Here is a 19632-nt window from a genome sequence, read left to right as displayed (position 1 = left end):
GTTTAAACAAATTAACTCAGGTGTCACTACGTTAGTGCATTGATGCATAACTTGCAGTACAATAATTTTCTTCACAAATGCACGTTGTATTTTTTCCCGTTATAACACTTAACACGCATGTTATATGAATAATTAACATTTCTGCGTTAGCATCGTTATCTTCATATCCTTGTGTCTAAAAATACATTTAAAATGTTTAATCAAAAGATCTAAGATTAAGCAAAATAGCAGTGCTATGTCAACGTGTAAAGATAATCATTTAAAAGGGTGTGTAAAGGGTAACGTGTGACTGTGAAGAGATTGGACTTTTAGTAATTCAAAATCGTACAATTCTTTTACAAGGTGATTCAAATTTATATTAATATTATAAAGTAAGCAAATTTATTGAAACATTTTAAATAATTCTGTTTGAAATTTATTACCACCTGTTGTTACGATAATAATCATGCTTCAATTTCTGCCGTGCGATTTGCCAGGTGATTGCCGTTTGCCGCGTGGCACGACCGAACACATACGAAAATTGCCGATTCGGTGGAACTGAAGCGTCGAAGCGTCAGTTGTACGTCAGACGTCATTCCGGTCGGACTGTTTCTGTGTTCTTCGATTCCGTAAGTAATTTTCTTACTTTACACGTTTATTCTTTTATTTCTTAGACTCTATTTATTTATTTCTCGATACAGAATATTTATAGAATTAAGAAATTTCAATATTAGTAATATTCTAATCACTCCGTATATCAACAACGTGACACTACTATTACAAGAAGCAATACAAAGCGAGTATTTTGAAAACAGTCACACATTCCTTATTTAAATCTCTTTTCTGGTTAACAATAATCGATAATCAGTAGCATAGTGACACAATATTATTATAATTTCAACTAGATAGTTGTTCCCTTATGTGCATGATATTTGAATGTATACCGGTATTAAGTTATTATACAATTTGGAAAGATGATATTTCGTATCATTCAATAAGTGAACCAAGCAGTGATTGAATAACCGGTAGATCAACTTTTAGTCTTCGGTTTCGTCGATGCAGAAATTCATGTTAAACCTTAACCGTTTTCCTCGTCACTGTTCGTATCGATTTTGAAATCGTTGATCATCAAATGATATATCGTTCTTAGGGTACTCACACGCACGAGTTTGTGATTACACGTAGTAACATGTGAATCAGGATTGAGGATCATTACGAAATAGCCACTCCGGTAACATATGTTTTACACATTAGTTCAATATTCTTGTTTTCATCCCTGTTATTATACTATACACATTAGTATACGCAGCTGCGGTTCACGCGATATGACCTACTAATGAACTTTATTCAATCTTTTTTTATGTGGTAGCGTCGAAATTTATTAATTTTATACAATACGGAACGTAGGGTAGTCAAGTTTTTAAGGTATAAGAATTGTATTGTAATGACGATAAATTGCAAGATTTTGCTGTGAAAATAATGACGAGCAACGGTATTTTCAAATGTAATCTGCTGACGCAAGTATGATGTATCGAGATCTTCTTAAACACATGTCCTTTGCAAATTTCTCACAATGAAATCACTATTCTACAACCACTTACCCGGCGATCAGAAATAACCGTTAATCTTGATATTACCACCAGTTTTCACATATTAATGTATGTTAATTACTTCCCATAGCAATTAGGTTAAGAGGACAGGTTGTGCCATAGAACTTTGTTTTTCAACAGACTGAGGTACATATAAGCACGAATTAGCTATAGAACAACGTTTTGCTAACTTGTTAAAAATACACAGGTATCACGAGCCATTGATTACGATATCGTGCTGATATCAATTAACGCGACTTCCTTAGGTGATGCATAGTATACACGCGCAACGCGCTGTTAAGTTTAGTGATACTTAGAGGTTATTACTGTCAAAGACCGGCATTATTACGCATCTAGGACCGTGATATAAAAACGTTCGATATTTTTCATCTAGTTACAAGATCAGAATAGTGGAACGTTGGTTCGCGAAAGCAGACACGAATTAGCGTGTGAATCGTGCGCAACTTCGTAAGTGTATCTGATAGTCACGGAAAAGAAGAAGAAAATTCCCGGTCTCCTCGTGCATGATGAAAGCTCGTTCGGGTTCGTTTACCGTCTCACAAGGATGCTTGTAACACTCGTTGAAAAACAATATACTACATTTAGCGTACAGCTGCTTACCTGATCGTGTCGTTTCAAGTGTTCAGAATCAATTCGATTGATTTATTACGATTATAATTTACATACAAAACCGTCCATCTGTTACTTCGAAAGTTCAAACATATAAACCGCCATTTTGTCCGAAGCCTACGCTTTGACGTTACGCATTTATCTCGATGATTAGGTTATTTAATTAAACGTAAAGAGGATTATATCGAATTGGTATCCCGAATTGAAAAATGTTAATGAAGCCGGTTTCGGTCAGCTGATGAATTAATTACCGAGATAAACATTGGTGTGTCCTTAATCGTGACACGATTCACCGGGATCCTTGGTCGCGCGATCGCGTTCGCATGAGTCATTGGCGATTCGATTCTCGTCTCCCAATATCGACTATCGCGTATATGGAAACGATTCTTTTTCCGCGATTATGTAACCACGCTCGTCTCAGTTATCGTTGTAATTATCTCAACAATGCGAATAGCAAGGCGCTACAAGGACTTTACCATGCGAATTTTATCGTTATTTCCATGTGACGAATTTAAAAAAAAAATTCTTCATTCTGTCGAAAATTAATTTACATGATTTTTTGAAATAAACGATTGTACTTTCCGTTGAGGTAGTCGAACGATAGACAGGAGAGATATTAAATAGCGCAGTATGTCACCGTACGCACGAAATCACATCCCACGATTCAATCTAAACGTTGAAAGCGGTTGATGACGATGATCGCACGAAGGTTGTTCCAATTAATATTAAACTGCGAAATAATGATACTACCGTACGTGAGCGCATTAACGAACAACCCGTGTGCACGTTATTTTGCTCCTCCATAATCTACGATGAGATAATGCGCTCAACTTACTGTTTATTAGATGCGCCTTATCGTTTCTTTCGTCCGTATAGATTGATATAAAGAAGAGCGATAAGGAAACGAATCGGAGAGTTATCAAAAAACATACGTTGAATAAGAAATGGTAAGAGGGTTGAATGTTTAGAAACGCCAGTGTATTTCAAGTATTCATGATTTTTCTTTCCTCCGATCCTGTCCTTTTGTTCAAGAGAGACGGGTCGTTGGCCGCACTTTATGGTCTGAGGTGCCAACGCTCCATTCTAATGTAATCTCCATTGTAAATCCGTTGTCGAGCCTCTTACCTCTGTATATTTTCATCTTGTTTCATTATTTTCTCGCTCGAACGTACACCTGATTACTTAGTACGTATAACCCGATGATAATAATTGCTGTAATAATTTCTTCGTGTCACGTGCATTCGCGTTACTCGTGTTCGATTCTAGCAGCGTACAACGATGATTGTATAAAGATTATGGAATTGATCCGACAATAGACGTAACATCTAATTACACATTGGCTACATAACGCGTGAACGTAATGCGTAATGAGTATATTCGTCGAAGGTGAAGTAGCTGTCCCGAGTTCGTTGACCGTGACAACAGATAGGTGGCTCTTACTTTCTCGCAGTGACGAAATCGAACAAGCGCCACGGACTGTGTCTAGACTCGTAGCCACAGTTCAGGTCAGTCGATACGCGAGGAAAAACAATGATTCAGGTGCATTTACCTAGTCTCGTATTCTACCGTCACGTCCAACCAGTCGGGAAAAAAATGTACACGCCGCGAACTTTCTACCGTGGATTGTTCAGAGAACAGGTGCTGTTTAACCGCCCTTAAACAGAATCTTGTAACCGAATGTTTAAATTTTGTCGAAAAACACGTGCCCGCTGAAGCGCGTCTCCCTGTTCCTGACCGTCAGCTCCACCTGCTATTTCCTGCTTCCTTTCCCCTGATTCATTCGTTTCGTTCCATTGCAGCGCTTAAACGAATTGAGAAATTTCCAGGAATATTTTGTGTATCTGTTTCGCGTTAACGGGATCCCACTCGAAGCTATGTAATATGCAATGAAGTACAGTATCGCAGTATTAATATAACAGCAATTTACTATCTCCATTCACCGGTAAATGATAATAAATTTACAGTATTTATCATCGGTAAGTTAATAAATGATTTTAAACGAGTAATACGTATAGGAATCTGTATATTAGCGTGATGCAGTCTTGGTTCACGTTTCAAGGATCGATGCAAGGATTCTACCGGTTGCTTTTACCGTTACGATACTTCTAACGGGATGCTGGGAATGCGACAGCCGAAACCATTCCTTTCTCGTGCTTTCTAGATCAGCAATGCGAAGGATAGAATAATGTTTGCTGGAAATTCTTATCTAGTCATTGACTCGAAGTCGTTTCTCTACCTTTCGTTCTACGCTCGTTGTTCTAAGTAATTCTATGTCTGGAATTACATTTGCAGTGTGGCAACACACGCGTTCGTGTTACGCTTTTAATTTCTTTGAAAAGACGTCGTCGGTGATCGTTTCCCCATAATTTACCGAGGGCAACCGTGTCATCCTGGCGGCGGTGCAGCGTACCGCTTCAAAGCGCACCGCCATATTGGTTCGCGGCAGCGTTTTCAAAATTTTGTCACGGTCGCTAGCTGTTCGTATAACAACGGTGCACCAGCACGTGACGACCTTTACACGTCCAATGACTGTCATATTTAACGATATGCAAAGCGACATGCTCGAGGACGTTACAATTTTTTTTTTAAACGATCAGCTCGATGTTTGTCAAAGTCCAATTTTTGTACTTAAAATTTTACGTTTTAAACGAGTATCTTAAGTTGCAACGCAATCAGGTAGAAACGAATTCGTAGTATCTATAGTAGGGAGAACTTTCCCACGAGAATATGAAATTTTATTTCATTCAATAACAGGCTCCTGAAATGTACATTAATTATGCGAATCATTTCGATGAATCATGATCCTCGGTGTTGTACGTATCGCTCTCTTATCTTGATCACGATATTGACACACGGTAGACTGATAAAAATCCAGAAATTTCGATGCGTGTCACATGCCAAACACATTAATCAGTGATCAAAGGTAACGACTAGTACAATTAAACTTAACTCGAATATTCCGATTATTTGACATATGGTTGCGCAGGTTAGTTACCTTGTCACTCTCGAATATTGTGTATGTACACTGTGTAAGTATATGGGTGTGTGTGTTATGTTATGAAACAGAATTCGTGACTCGAAACTTGTTATTTCGTAGCGATACAAAGTTTTTGCATTAAGAATCGTAGAATTCCGTCTGGTTCTTGGTACGAGGCCTTCGTTCATTTCGTCGAGGGTCGTTTAAAATCCTCATCGAACGGCGACACTTTTGATGCTTCTTCCATCAATAACACAGTGGAATCCGATTCCTTCGCCTAATCTTTTCTCAGACAGCAGCGACGGTGATTTAATTAACCATTTCTCACTCGCTTTTTTCCTTTTAATCGTTCGTTTCGTCGAAGATAAAATAATAAGATACTTCGTCATTTCTCGAAAGTTAACGGCTCCACTTGCGTTGGCGCACGCGTGTTAAAGAATTTCCTTCTGCATTTGTAATCCTTCAGTCGCGCCGGAAGCGCGTAAAAATTGTTCCTTTCACCGGAAACGATCCTCTAGTTCAAGAGAAAGTGGCGAGAAATGAATTCGCTTGTAATAATTCGTTTGTCGAATTGTTCGGTTTAATGGAAACTTACAGTGCTATCTTTTTTCTGTAAATTTTCCGTTATTTTTAAATAATTATCTCAGAGGAGAAATTAAATTAATAATCAATTATATTCGGAGTTGATGTATTATTAACTAACTGATCATACAAATAAAATTTATTCCATTTGGTTTGTTAATTTAGAATCTATCATTAGGTTACATTTATATTTTACAAATTAATTATGTTAAATAAACTAGTGAATATTTTTTATAAATTTCTAGGAAATCGTTTAAATGCTTTTCATAACATAAACAGTATTTAAATTATTTTACAATCAATAGGAGTTGTTTTTTACATGACAACTGATTAATCATTCTTACATTACTTCTTATGGGAAAGGTTGGTTTGGTATAAGCCCAAACATCATGAACGGATTAAGGTACCACTGTAATATGTAATTATAGTTGAGATAAATGCCTGTCAGAATGAATTCCGAAGGTTCTTGTTTTCGTTTTAAAGTGCAGGCCGGTATGGAGAACCAGCAGGTGTGGGTGCGAGACCCTCAAGAGGGTTTCATAATCGGCAAGTTCACGGACATGGTCGATGGGGATGCGTTGATCGTGCCACTGGATCCGAAATATCCACAGCGCACCTGTCCGTTGGAAGAAGTTTATCCTGCTGGAGAATACACTAAAGACGTCGAAGACAATTGTAAATTCAACTTCTTCAAATTCGCTTTTTTTTTCTCTTTTTTAAAAATCTACTTTCACCATTTTGCTCCGTTTTTCATCTTTCCAGGTGCTCTGATGTACCTGAACGAGGCCACGCTTCTGAATAACATACGGACTCGTTATTTCAAGGATAGAATATACGTGAGTAAATCTATTCGGTTAGGTTTCAGAATGATGAACTAAAATAAACACGTTAGATTATTCGATCTTTGAAATACAATTTTATTGAACATCTTCCAGACTTACGTTGCGAATATTTTAATTGCTGTCAATCCTTACTGCGAAGTTAGAGATCTGTACTCGCCTCAAACCATCAAGGCTTATCAAGGAAAATCATTGGGAGAGACACCTCCGCATGTTTTCGCTATTGGTATATCCTTGTTTACGAAGGCTATCCTAGTTTGATATTGAAATAATTACTTCTTTGTTATTCCCCAGCCGACAAAGCATTCAGGGATATGAAAGTATTGAAACAATCGCAGAGCATCATCGTCTCCGGTGAGTCTGGAGCAGGGAAAACTGAATCAACGAAGTATCTTCTTCGGTATCTTTGTGATTTATGGGGATCAACCGCCGGACCAATTGAACAAAAAATTTTAGATGGTACATTTTGATATTAGGAATATCTACTACGTCTTATTTTCTATGTACCTTTTAACATAATCAATCCTGATCCTGTTTAGCTAATCCAGTATTGGAAGCCTTTGGAAACGCGAAAACCAAACGGAACAATAATAGCTCACGGTTTGGTAAATTTATGGAGGTGCATTTCGACTCGAAATGCCAAGTAGTCGGCGGTTACATCTCTCATTATCTTTTGGAAAAATCAAGAGTCTGCCTTCAAAGTCCTGACGAGAGAAACTATCATGTGTTTTACATGATGTGCGCCGGTGCGCCTCCTGAACTTCGCGCTAAACTTGGTATCACAAAGCCGGATGACTTCCATTACTTGAAGAACGGTTGCACACAGTACTTTTGCAACGAAGAGTCGGAGAAGAAGTTGAACGATGTTCAAAAGAGTCGCGATCAAGTTACGAAAGGCAGTTTACACGATCCTATTCTGGATGATGTTCAAGGATTCAGTGCCATTGATCAGGTCAATATTTTGAACATAAAACAATTATATTTGTTGTTTTTTAACTTGTATCATTTTTGTTAAATGATATATCTTCGTGAAAAACGTTTTATATACTTATTTTACATTTTTCTCTTTTTTTGGCTGATTGGATAATTTTTTCAACACAGGAAAAGGCAACGGTAATACCGATAGTTCCTTAACTATCATCAAACGCACGTTTCATTTTACTGCAAATGTTTTTTAAACTTAAATTTAATTTATTTCATCTCAGATATTTCTTTAACTCTTTTTTCATCACTTTTTGTACAAGAGTTATTTTTTATGCATGTGTGACCTATGTTTGGTGTTTTGTTTAAATATTTTTACAAAGGCCTTGACCCGACTCGGTTTGACCGAAGGAGAAAGAATGGAAATTTACACCATGGTGGCTGCGGTACTTCACCTTGGAAATATTATGTTCGAAGACAATCCCGAGGACACGAAGGGTGGTTCCAGGATATGTGCGGATTCAGAGAAGGCAGTGTTAATGTCGGCAAAGTTGTTGGCTGTAGATCCTGAGGAACTTAGGCAAGCTTTAGTTTCGAAAGTGATGCAGACTAGTCGAGGTGGTATCAAAGGAACTGTTATTATGTAAGTATCTCTAAACGATTGTATAGAACAGAGAAAAAATGATAATTATTGATACGTTTCATTTCGAAGGGTACCATTGAAAGTTTATGAAGCTAATAATGCTAGAGATGCTCTGGCTAAAGCCATTTATAGTAAATTATTTGACCACATCGTAGCCCGTATCAACAAAAGTATACCTTTTAAGGCTTCTAGTTACTATATCGGTGTCTTAGATATCGCAGGATTTGGTGTGTAACAAATTATTCAAGTTCTCTAATTAATAGACGTTTAACTGATACCATCGTTCCTGTTTTATAGAGTATTTCAAGGTGAATAGCTTTGAACAATTTTGCATAAATTACTGCAATGAAAAATTGCAACAATTTTTCAATGAAAGAATCTTGAAGTACGAGCAGGACCTCTATGCCAGAGAATCCCTTAATGTGCCGAAGATATCTTACGTTGACAATCAAGATTGCATCGGTAAGTATAATTTCGCTAATATACAAACATTTTTAAATAAAATTTAACATTCAATTTATGGTTCTAGACTTAATTGAGTCGAAAAACATGGGAATATTCAGTCTGTTAGACGAGGAATCGAAATTGCCAACTCATAGTTTTGCGCATTTCACTAGCGAGGTTCATCGTGTTTGGAACGGTCATTTCAGAATAACTTTACCGCGAACTTCTCGTTTGAAAGCTCACAGAGAATTGCGCGATGACGAAGGATTTGTAATTCGTCACTATGCCGGTGGTGTTTGTTATCAAACAGTATGTTATCGTACATTAAACGCTTTCTATACTTGGGATGTTTTCTTAAGTGCATTTGAAAGACTCTCTCGAATAATTTTCAGAATCAATTTATCGAGAAAAATAACGATGCGTTGCACGCGTCTCTAGAAGCATTAATTCAAGAAAGTAATAACCAGTTCCTTAGAACGCAGTTTGCCAATAATTCTTGCCAGAAAGGGAAACTAACTTTCATCAGTGTCGGCAGCAAATTTAAAACGCAGCTTGGAGAATTGATGAATAAATTAAAAAGCAATGTAAGTAATTCTTTTCTTCAAATTTTCTTTTCTACAATTTCTTTTTTTTCTTTTTTCTTTTCACAGGGAACGAATTTCATTCGTTGTATTAAACCAAACAACGACATGGTGGATCATCAGTTCGACGGAAACAGTATTTTGGGACAGCTTCGCTGTTCCGGCATGACCTCTGTTTTGGAACTCATGGAACACGGTTATCCGAGCAGAGTTCCGTTCCAAGAATTATACAACATGTATAAATCGTATCTTCCTCCGGAACTGGCGAAATTGGAGCCCAGGTTTTTCTGTGAAGCGTTACTTCACAGTTTGAAACTAAATAAAAAAGATTTCAAATTCGGTATCACTCGTGTCTTCTTCAAACCAGGGAAGTTCGCTGAATTCGACAAGATCATGAAGTCTGATCCTGAGAACTTGAAGAAATTGGTAGCCAACGTGAAGAAATGGTTGCTTAGATCACGATGGAACAAGATGCAGTTCTGCGCGTTGTCCGTGATTAAACTGAAGAACAAGATCATTTATAGAAGGCAACATTTGATCATATTACAGAAGACAGCGAGAATGTACATAGCCAAGAAACAGCATCGACCACGTATAAAGGGGATCATGGAGATTAAGAACCTGAAGACGCAACTGGTTGGAATGGAAGAAACGTCGAAACAATTAAAGAATCGTGAAAAACATATGAGCGACATCAAGAAATTGCAAGACAATTTGGATGCAGCGATTAACAAGATCAAGAATAGTATGAAAATAAAAGAGACGGAAATCGATAATCTTTATACGAATTTGGTTAATCAAGTGAATAAAGAAATGGCGTCGCTTCAAGATATGGTCAGGCAACAGAAGATTGCCGAAGAGCAGGCAAAATTAAGAAAGATTCAACAAGAATTGGAGCTTGAGAAACAAAGAAAAGATGAAGAAGAACGACAGAAGAGGGAAGAGGAAGAGAACAGGAAAAAGAAACACGAAATTGAGACGAGAAGAAAAGCAGAAGAAGAACAAAAGAGAAGACAGGAAGAGGAAGATAAAAAAACCGCTGCAGCTTTGCAAGTGTGTATTCGATTTTTACATAAAATGTGTTTCCCAAATAATTCAGAATAATTCATTTTAATCTCTGATCTGTTTCCAAGGCACAGTTAGAGAGAGAGGCGATGGAGGAAAATAGATATCGTGAATTATTGGAGCAGGAGAGAAGAGATCATGAATTGGCAGTCAGATTAGCTCAAGAATCAAACGGACAAGTCGAAGATTCACCGCTTCCTGTACGAAGGTATCGTATCGTGCTTCCATTTCACAGAAAGTTAAATAGTTGGAGTTTCATATATTATTATTATACTAATTGGAGGAAAGTAGAACAAGCTACGCTAGATAATAAACCAATTTTCTTTCTCGAACAAAAAAGCAACAGTAAAAATTTAACGAAATTAATCTTGCCAATCGAAGAAATTTACGAGCATTCAATAAGATATTATTTTCTTGAAATTGTACATATAGCGGTTCCGATGTACGAGTACCATCGAACAACAACAGGCTAGCAAGGTATTGTGAAATTTGTTGAGGTTTACTGTATCTATGACTAACAATACCGTAACACGGTTGATTTTTGTGATTAACTTGTTAACATATTTTACTTTTAACCTTAAAATTCTTGGTCTTTACTGTATAGGTGTTGGTGTTATTTTAAAAGTATCATTGCATGACGCCGTATTATGCATGGTTTGATTAGGAGAGAAATGCATATATCAATATTTATCAAATATTTTTTATGTTTGCAAGCTTAGAAAACAGTATGCTTCACTAAAAAAACCATTTAAATTTTCCTTTTATATCAGACATGTTATAAATAATTATCTCAAGTGTGCAGTACTTTACAATCTTCATTTAAAGTAATCTTTCTTTTTTCTTTTTAAACAACAGATCGGAGCAGGTGCGGAACAATCAAGCAGCTATGTCTAATAAAAAATATGACTTATCCAAGTGGAAATATTCGGAATTGCGAGATGCTATAAATACATCTTGTGATATTGAATTATTAGAGGTAAGTTAATTTCTTTTATTTAGCTGTTATAATTAGAGGTATTTCTCCCAAGTGAGAGTAAAGACTGAAAGCAAAGAAAAATTGAAGTTTCAATATTTTATACAGTTCTATTGAGGTCATTATTTAAAAGCTCCCCTTCCTCCGGCACTTGGGCGCCACTCTCGCTTGGGAAAGTAAACTTTCATATACAGATCCAACAAGATTGCAACAGTCCAGTGCGCGTTGACGGTAAAAGCAGGTTGTCTCGATATCAACGACTATACGACTACGATTTCTTGTTTAGCAACAATGTTACGATTCCGTAAATCGCGGTTTCTCGATTAACAACATACGTATACATTAAATTAATAACCAGTCTTTTACTGCTTTTGATTAATTTCTTAAAAAAAAAAAAAAATTTAGAATCAAAAGGAGACAAAATTGTGTTTTTCTAAATATCAGTGCGAAGTGTGGTAAAACAGGCACGATCTCTATACACGCAGATCTTACCTCATCTGGGGTTGTCTGGAACCCCTTAAATCACCCCTCGAGAATAAGGCATGTTCAGCCTCTTTGTATCTGTAATCACTGCGTTAACTTTGTCCCGTGTTTGTAAACAATAAGCAAAGTGACAGATGTAAACAGTTGTGTATAATATTTCCGATAGGCTTGCCGTCATGAGTTCCATCGAAGATTAAAAGTATATCACGCGTGGAAAGCACGAAACCGAAGACGAATAACCATGGACGAGAATGAAAGAGCTCCAAAATCTATCATGGAAGCTGGTAAGGTTAGATGCACAAATTACGAATAAAACATTTCTTTTATATTAATATACACACGATCTTCTGTTCAGCTGCCAAAACACCAAGATCTCAAATGAAACAAACGATAAATGAGTCTTCTCAACGATATTTTCGAATTCCATTTGTGCGGCCACCTGCACCCGGCCAGTATGAAAACTCGCACATAACTGCTAAACGAGGATGGTGGTACGCTCATTTTGATGGTCAGTATGTTGCTAGACAAATGGAACTTCATCCTGATAAGGCACCAATTCTGTTAGTAGCAGGTAAATATTTTTAATTTATTACATGCGAATTAAAAAATAATTCTCGGTGCAGTGTAATGAACTGCGAATGTATGAATGTGTGTCTGAATAAGATCAGAATTATGAAAGATGCATTAATTTTTTTGAAAGGAATCGACGACATGCAAATGTGCGAATTGAGCTTAGACGAGACGGGTTTAACCAGGAAACGCGGAGCTGAGATTTTGGAGCACGAATTCAATCGTGAATGGGAAAAACACGGTGGTAAACCATATATTCCTTCGTGCGATCGTAAGAAATGAGATGTCCCTTTCAAAATCCGTCGGTCGTACGAGAATAATTCTAATGTAAACATCATGAAATTTTATATGGATGCATATTGAATGTAAATCAACAACAGAGTACCTTATAATTTGTTAAAAAGGCAGGTCGCAAAACGGAACAAGAATGGATTCGTAAATCTACGAACGAAGTGGTGTGTACTGTACGTCAATATAGACACGTATATTTTTACGAAATACTGTTTGATTTCGATGCACGTGGCAGCGATTTTTAATGATAAATATACATATATTCAGTATTGAAGACTAGTAGAAAATCACATAGAAGATTTTTTAACTGAAAACGTGATAAGAAACGTGATGCATGGGGTAAGAAATGAATATTCGTGAAAGAGATCTCATTAAAATTGGATTTATTTTGTCTCCTTGTTATTAATTCACCTTGCGAAACATATAAATCTTCTTTATGTCTTACAATGAAAAAAGCATCATGGTTCCTTTAATTATGAAACAATGTTTGAAAATCTATCTTCTGTTATATACAGTAAAGATAATTTTTATTATTTATAAGTTATATTATTGCACATTTAACATGAATCATAGGTATGCCTTATGTGGATATAAAAACAGAAACCTCAATGAATAAATAACGTGTACCATTTTTCTTAAACACTGCTTTGCAAGTTCTTCTAAGAAGACTTGCTTCATAACAAAGTACATTAATAATATCAAAATCAACTTTTTGTATAAGGTATAACAGAATGTAACTGGTTCTTCTTGTCAAAAAAAAAAAAAAGAAAGAAAAGAAAACAACAAATCAGTATTGATGAAGTAATGTTCTAGCTAGGAGGTATCCAGCCACCAAAGGCTTTCTCTAACTCTTTAGCAACTGCTATACTAAGATGATCTTGATACGATGCGGCTGTCACCTAGAACACAATTAATCAGGAATGAATCACACAAATAAAAAAATTGTATCGTATAAGTATAAGAGACATGGTAAATATGTTATTATTTGAACATCCATTTTATAATTGAATAGATGAGAACCTATAATCTGTTTAATCAACATATTTTAACATATCAATGTAGAGAAATGAAAATGTAATTAAACTATGTAATAATTACTTGAAATCCAATTGGCAATCCGTCGTTATTCAAACCCATTGGTATGTGTGTTGATGGTAAATGCAGTAGATTTGCAAGTGAAGCGTAAGCACTAGAGTCGAAGTTGAAGAATACTAGTTCTGGATAAGTTGCAGCGGATGGAAATGTGGGATATATGAACACAGCATCGTCTTTGAGCATATTCTGTAAGGAATATAAATACATTATAGGAGTTCAATTAAAAGATGAATAAAAAGAGATATTTGTTAGGTGAATTGTGCAGCATACATTAACTTTTTGACGAAGTTCATTTCTTATCTTTTTATATTTTTCTATCCCAGAACGTGTAATGCCTCCATGAATTTCAATGACTATTCGTACCAAAGTGAGCGATGGGGTGTAATCTGACAAACGAACTACGGATTTTGCAAATTCAAGGAATGGTCTCCTTTTTCCCTGCGAAGAAAATTATACATTAGATCAAAATTATTGTAAAAGACGTTTAAATTAACAATGTAGAGAGTAAATACTACCTCTGGATTTTTAGGATCTACAAGCAGTTCAGGTATATCTAGTTCACCGAATGCAGATAATTCTATGTTGAATATATCGGCTACCCATTCTTGCGATAACTGAAATACAGTTGGTTTTCAATGAGATTAAAATCAACTCGAATGTAAATAATTAATTCTGTTAAAATTATTACGTGTTCCACGTAGGCTCCATTTTTAGCGAAAAAGCTTAGAGCTTTGTGGATAGTTTCTTTGATATCTGACGAAGTTGATCTCGTATTACAGAAACTGTCGAAATTGTCCACGTAAAAAACTCGAAGGTTTTTCAGATTGAGTGGTTCATCAAAGCATAAAGGTTTCTCGAGTCTGGACGTGAAAACCTTCATAGCCAATTGGAGATCCTCCGCGTATCTTGCTAGTGGTCCAAGTACTAAGAAATTTTGGAAAAGTTCATCGTCCATTGTGGGATAGTGTCCTTTAACAGGGATAATGCCTGGAAAGAAACAAAATTTTCAATTTCACTATTTCATTGAATTAAATTGTACAAATTCAGGAGTGTTTCCAGTACCTGGAGTAGGTTTATGACCAAAGATACCATTCCAGAGAGCTGGTATTCTTATGGAACCAACTACATCTGAGCCGAAACCAAGAACAGATGCACCCGCGGTAATCAGTGCACCCTAAAAATGTATTTTTTATAACACTTGATGTTTTTTTTATTCAGAAGTTTCATTGTAAATAATTTTCAGATTACGATAACTTGAGTTTGTTACCTCACCACCAGATGACCCTCCCGAAGTCCTCGTCCTATTATATGGATTTTTGGTTTGTCCAAAAAGATGGTTGTAGCTGTTGATTGCTGTACATAATTCCGAAGTGTTACTGACCAACAACACAATAGCTCCAGCGTTTTTTATCAGTTTCACTGCATCTCCATCTTCCTCAGCTTTAAAGTTTTTTCTTTTTATACAACCGCCGGTAATGCTCATTCCTGATACAGGAAAATATTTTTAAATATTACAAAACTAATTATTATAGCTTACACTAGAAATAGGTCACCGTAATTCTTGGTAGAAAATTACTGGAATAACTAGTATACCTTCGCCGAATGTTTGTTACCTTTAACGGAAAGAGATTCTTTGATCGTAACTGGAACTCCGTAAAGCGGTTTCTCTTTTTCCAGATCCAAGGCGATTATTTCTTCATTCTTCAACTTTTCATCGCACGTTTTCGCCTCGTTCAGAGCCGCTTCGAATCGCTCTTCTATTACTGCATTTATGAAAGGATCCACTTCCTTAATACGCTCGATATATGCTTCCACTACTGTCTGACTAGAAAGCTTTTCCCAATTTTGGGTAGTTACGAATTATGAATTGTTTTAAATTTGGATTCGAGCGAGAGAAAACAGACGATCAAAGGGGGGAAAAAAGGTTTACGAACAATATAATAAAATTAGGAATTCATTATTCTAGATTAGCGTTTATCCTTGACTCTTTTGCGATTGATTCGTGCCTGGTTCAAATTACAGGTTACGAAATAATATTACTAATGCATAATATATTGGTGTCAACGGTGAAGTTGACATATTTAAGAAACTAGATTACAGTAGAGGTATTAGACATTTATGTAGAAATTTTCTTTCTAAAGTAATATTTTTATTATTCGAAGTTAATTGATGTCATTTTACAGCAACATTATTGGTGGACGAAATGCAACTTTCACGAGAAAATCGTGGAATATTTCGAATATCAGGAGAGAGAGTGCAGAACTTGGTTGGAGGAATGTTGGCAGAGAATTCAATATTGTTACTTAACTTTAGTCGGATAAAAAATGCACGTGTTATGCGTGGGGTGCTGAGAGAAAAGGACAAGATAGCCTTAAGGAAAACAACTTACCTCATGGTTTCTGATCTTCCTGGCTAACATGGTTGCGCTCAATTTTAGCAGAGGATTCTTAATTGAAGGTATGTCTCGTGGTTTGTTGCGGTAAATAAGGGCGTAGAACGGACGAATAATGAAATGTATCAAATGGAAATTCACGACACAAAATTTCGCCACAAAATCATTCATTTTTCCTATTTAAAAAGAAATTTGGAGATAAAACAAAGTATAGATAATAATGGTTCGGTAATCTTAAACGAACCAATGAATACTTTTTATTTGAATTTGAAATGAAACTATAGAATTTGTTTAATTGATTTCTTGATCTATCGTTTAGAAAATTATTTACTTATAACTTATTCTATTTTAAATGCTTTAACGCTGATTAACTTCGTTCAAGAATATTTATTAGAAATATTTATAGCTCTAACTTCGCGGCTTACAAATACCCATGCAATTGATATCATGGTAAAGGTAAACAGGTGTAAGTGATCCATGAATACTCGTTTGTTAAGAAAGCGTAACAACGCAGCAAACATAATGTTAACAATTTTATGTTTCGTGCGCGCAAATGTTGCTGTTAGATCTTCGTGATTATTAGTTATTAACCCACTTCCAGTTATTAACCTTTAGACTGCCGGAATTTTAAGAGCTTTATTCCACTTGGTAAGTTTTAAAATTTTCTGTCTGTATCTTATATAACATATATGAAGTTCGGATCACAGGTAGAGACTATATTTAGACTTTCCGGCATCTAACGGGTAGGAAAAATGAAAAATTCTCTATTTTGCCTAAAAGTCTGTTTTTATAGGGCTTTGAGGGTGCAGAAAACGATGGTGAAGTTAGTTTTTGAGTACAGTCCATTCTCATACCTATATGACTCTCCTTCAACATTACCCAGCCTCAACGACGGGGATGTTGAGAGACGGTGTAGCTCAATTTTATTTATTTTTTTTTATGAATGTTTATGAATGTTCGAATGGTCTGCTTCAGAACGTTTATATTTAGATTTCCCGGCAGTCTAAAGGTTAAAAAACCTGCGCGTTTCTGGTTCGATCGTGCCTTGAAATACAGTAGGTTCTCTATACATGGTACTACATCGGATCGTGTTTTATCGTGTTAAATAAATCCAAAATTTCAAGAAATTCATGGTGCCAATTACTAGAGACCACCGAGGAAGTTAATATGTTCATTAAACTTCCTATCACGATTCGTGAAATCGGTATGTAATGTCGTTATTCGGCATCGTTGGAGGTCTATTGCTGATACGTGCATCGAAGATATTTTAAAAATGTAGGTTCACATATCATTTCTCATATGAAGACTTTTCCTGACTATATTATTATAGTAATAAGAGGGTATTAATGGTGCTTTGAATTTTAATTACAATCTCATTGTGGTAATAATTTCAATTCCATTACAAGTTCTAATTTAATTCAGAACAAACAACACAATTATAATTACTTAAAAAAAAAATGTATAATTTATTTTCTCACGTATATGCTGTTTGGCGTTTTAACATAATTAATTCAGGATCAATATATTCAAGGCCAGCTTACACAATACATAGTGATACGCATCTTTTATTATTGTGACCACATATTTTATATCTTTGAAACTGTTTATGCAGTCCGTATACTTGAAATTACAGATAGCTTCTCTCATCAATATGTGTCGTTTTTCAATGACTAGGTTTATGTAACGAATGCCAAAGGTGATCGTTTACGTTACTTACTGTTAATTTCTTTTACACTTAAAAACAAAAAAACACCTAAAAATCAATTAAAAATATGGAATACTAGCCATTCGTTTTAATGGAATGAAATTTAATTCCATTCGAAATTTAATGGAATAAAGTTAGGGAAAGTGTAAGAAATACTATTCGGTTAATGAACGTCAGTATAATCAGTTGAAATTAATGATCCACGCTTGTTGGTTTACGAAAGTAAATCGTTATATTAAGCAGAAAAAAGGGAAAGCGTATGAGCGACAATAGCATTTTCTAATGTTTCCGTAAACACATTGATATCAAAAATTGAAAAATTCAATTTACCATTGTTTATTATAGATTTTATATAAAATCTCAATTTTATCCATCACCCGTAATTTTGGAAAAATTCATTTAGGAAAATTTACAGACTTCTTATATGAATAAAAACTAAATATCTGTTTTAGTTATATAAGAACTTTTTTCAGAAATAAAGATTAAAATTTTTCCAAAACCGAGGGATGATGATGCCTGGATATTCTATGGAAAAAATGTGTAACAAACAAAGTTAATATTTGATGAATCTAATTTGATTTATTTAAGCTTCATAACGGAAATGTACGATTTTATATTAACATATTACAATACATTGGGACAACTGAGGAAAGTCATCGCGATTACATATGATGGTTAACATATTTCAAGCCTAATGGAAAATCTTGAACAAGTCTGGAAAATAAAGAATACTTCTTCGAGCAATTAACACTTAAATAAGCCTAATTGAACTTTTAACAATGGTAACATTCATCGAGATGAAAAATATCAGCTCAAATAATTTATCAAATCAATAACTAATATTCATTGTTATTATTGTTATTATGATTATTGATTGATTCATCGTTTGGTTAATTGCATAATTAAATTTGCTGCCAAAACATTCATTTAGTGCACTTATATTTTAATTTTAAAAAAGAACGAAAGTGTTAGAGACTCAGTTTAATTAATTTAATAAAAGTAAAGATGTTTAACTAGAAAAAAAAATTTTCGATGAAGAATAGGTATCATTTTGACAAATTTGGTTCCTCTTACCTGATTAATTATTTCGTTTCTTCAATATTCGCTGACAAAGCTTTAGGAATGAAATTGTTGATCAGAGTTCAATTAAACATAAATCAATTTAAAAAAAATTTCAGTTCAAAAATCACACTTGATATCTGATCGATAGATACTATTAGTTGGTTAGTTGCCGAGTATCATTGTCTTCGGAGTCTCGGACGTTACTGATTGTGAGATCTCGTAGCAATCCTCGGTTACCGCGACTGTAATCGTCGAGAAAGTGTTGAACGTACTCTCGAGGGTACTCTTGATTGTCGTTGGGAGAGAAATCGGGAGTAAATTCTCTTGGATAAATTGAATGAATCGATCAGGAAACCGTTACGGTTGTATAAATGAAAAAAAAAGAAAGTTAAACAAATTTTTTTTGTAGTTGGAACGGGTACTTGTAACTTCAATTCTTTATTTATTATAAAATTGAAGGATGATTAGATAGGGTGTAAATTTTTCAAGGATTTTTAGTGAAGTACTTACTAAATTTTGCAAGTATTATTATAGTAGTGGACAAAGAACGTACACTTCTTTTATTTCAATTTTTATAATTTGGTAATTGAAGTAATAATCAGGATTGGATTAGAAAATCAATTAAATAGATTAAAATTTTTTTACGCAGTTGAAAGACTCGTTTTCCATAGAAGAACTGATTTTAATAATTCATGCAAACGCGTTGAAGGTATCGGCGACAACAATGATCCGCGTGTAAATTACGACCTTGAAACATTGAAATAATTTGTTTGATTAAAACAGGAAAAATGGAATACAGCTTTTTACTGAA

The 19632-nt window shown here is 35.1% G+C and overlaps 2 protein-coding genes across 8 annotated transcripts; one reads left to right on the top strand and one right to left on the bottom strand.

The window, feature by feature from the left end:
- The first annotated feature begins 352 nt into the window (after nucleotides 1–352).
- On the top strand, nucleotides 353–13354 carry jar (Myosin heavy chain 95F jaguar). Of its 7 annotated transcripts, none has more exons than XM_034330981.2 (20): nucleotides 353–371; nucleotides 477–608; nucleotides 6241–6432; nucleotides 6520–6593; nucleotides 6693–6822; nucleotides 6891–7055; nucleotides 7136–7548; nucleotides 7901–8160; nucleotides 8230–8387; nucleotides 8458–8622; nucleotides 8690–8913; nucleotides 8997–9188; nucleotides 9255–10238; nucleotides 10319–10458; nucleotides 10683–10727; nucleotides 11106–11226; nucleotides 11873–11990; nucleotides 12062–12277; nucleotides 12407–12603; nucleotides 12685–13354. In XM_034330981.2, the coding sequence occupies exons 3-19, from the start codon at nucleotides 6252–6254 to the stop codon at nucleotides 12556–12558; spliced, it is 3738 nt and encodes a 1245-aa protein (XP_034186872.1). In that variant the 5' UTR covers nucleotides 353–371; nucleotides 477–608; nucleotides 6241–6251; the 3' UTR covers nucleotides 12559–12603; nucleotides 12685–13354. The 7 variants fall into 7 exon arrangements, with proteins under 7 accessions (XP_034186872.1, XP_034186871.1, XP_034186873.1 ...); XM_034330980.2 differs by having other exon boundaries at nucleotides 12681–13354; XM_034330982.2 differs by having other exon boundaries at nucleotides 10325–10458; nucleotides 12407–13354.
- Nucleotides 13309–19179, bottom strand: LOC117607369 (fatty-acid amide hydrolase 2-like). Its single transcript, XM_034330996.2, has 10 exons — nucleotides 18834–19179; nucleotides 16052–16230; nucleotides 15276–15495; nucleotides 14930–15147; nucleotides 14725–14836; nucleotides 14351–14649; nucleotides 14178–14276; nucleotides 13933–14100; nucleotides 13666–13848; nucleotides 13309–13466 (listed from the first exon to the last, which is right to left on the bottom strand). Exons 2-10 carry the CDS (start codon nucleotides 16223–16225, stop codon nucleotides 13377–13379), a joined length of 1563 nt encoding a protein of 520 aa, XP_034186887.2. The 5' UTR covers nucleotides 16226–16230; nucleotides 18834–19179; the 3' UTR covers nucleotides 13309–13376.
- Between the last annotated feature and the right edge of the window lie 453 nt (nucleotides 19180–19632).

The sequence above is a fragment of the Osmia lignaria genome, chromosome 14 (genome assembly GCF_051020975.1).
Source record: "Osmia lignaria lignaria isolate PbOS001 chromosome 14, iyOsmLign1, whole genome shotgun sequence".
In the NCBI taxonomy this organism is placed as follows: domain Eukaryota; kingdom Metazoa; phylum Arthropoda; class Insecta; order Hymenoptera; family Megachilidae; genus Osmia; species Osmia lignaria.
This window is presented reverse-complemented; position numbering and strand designations above follow the sequence as displayed.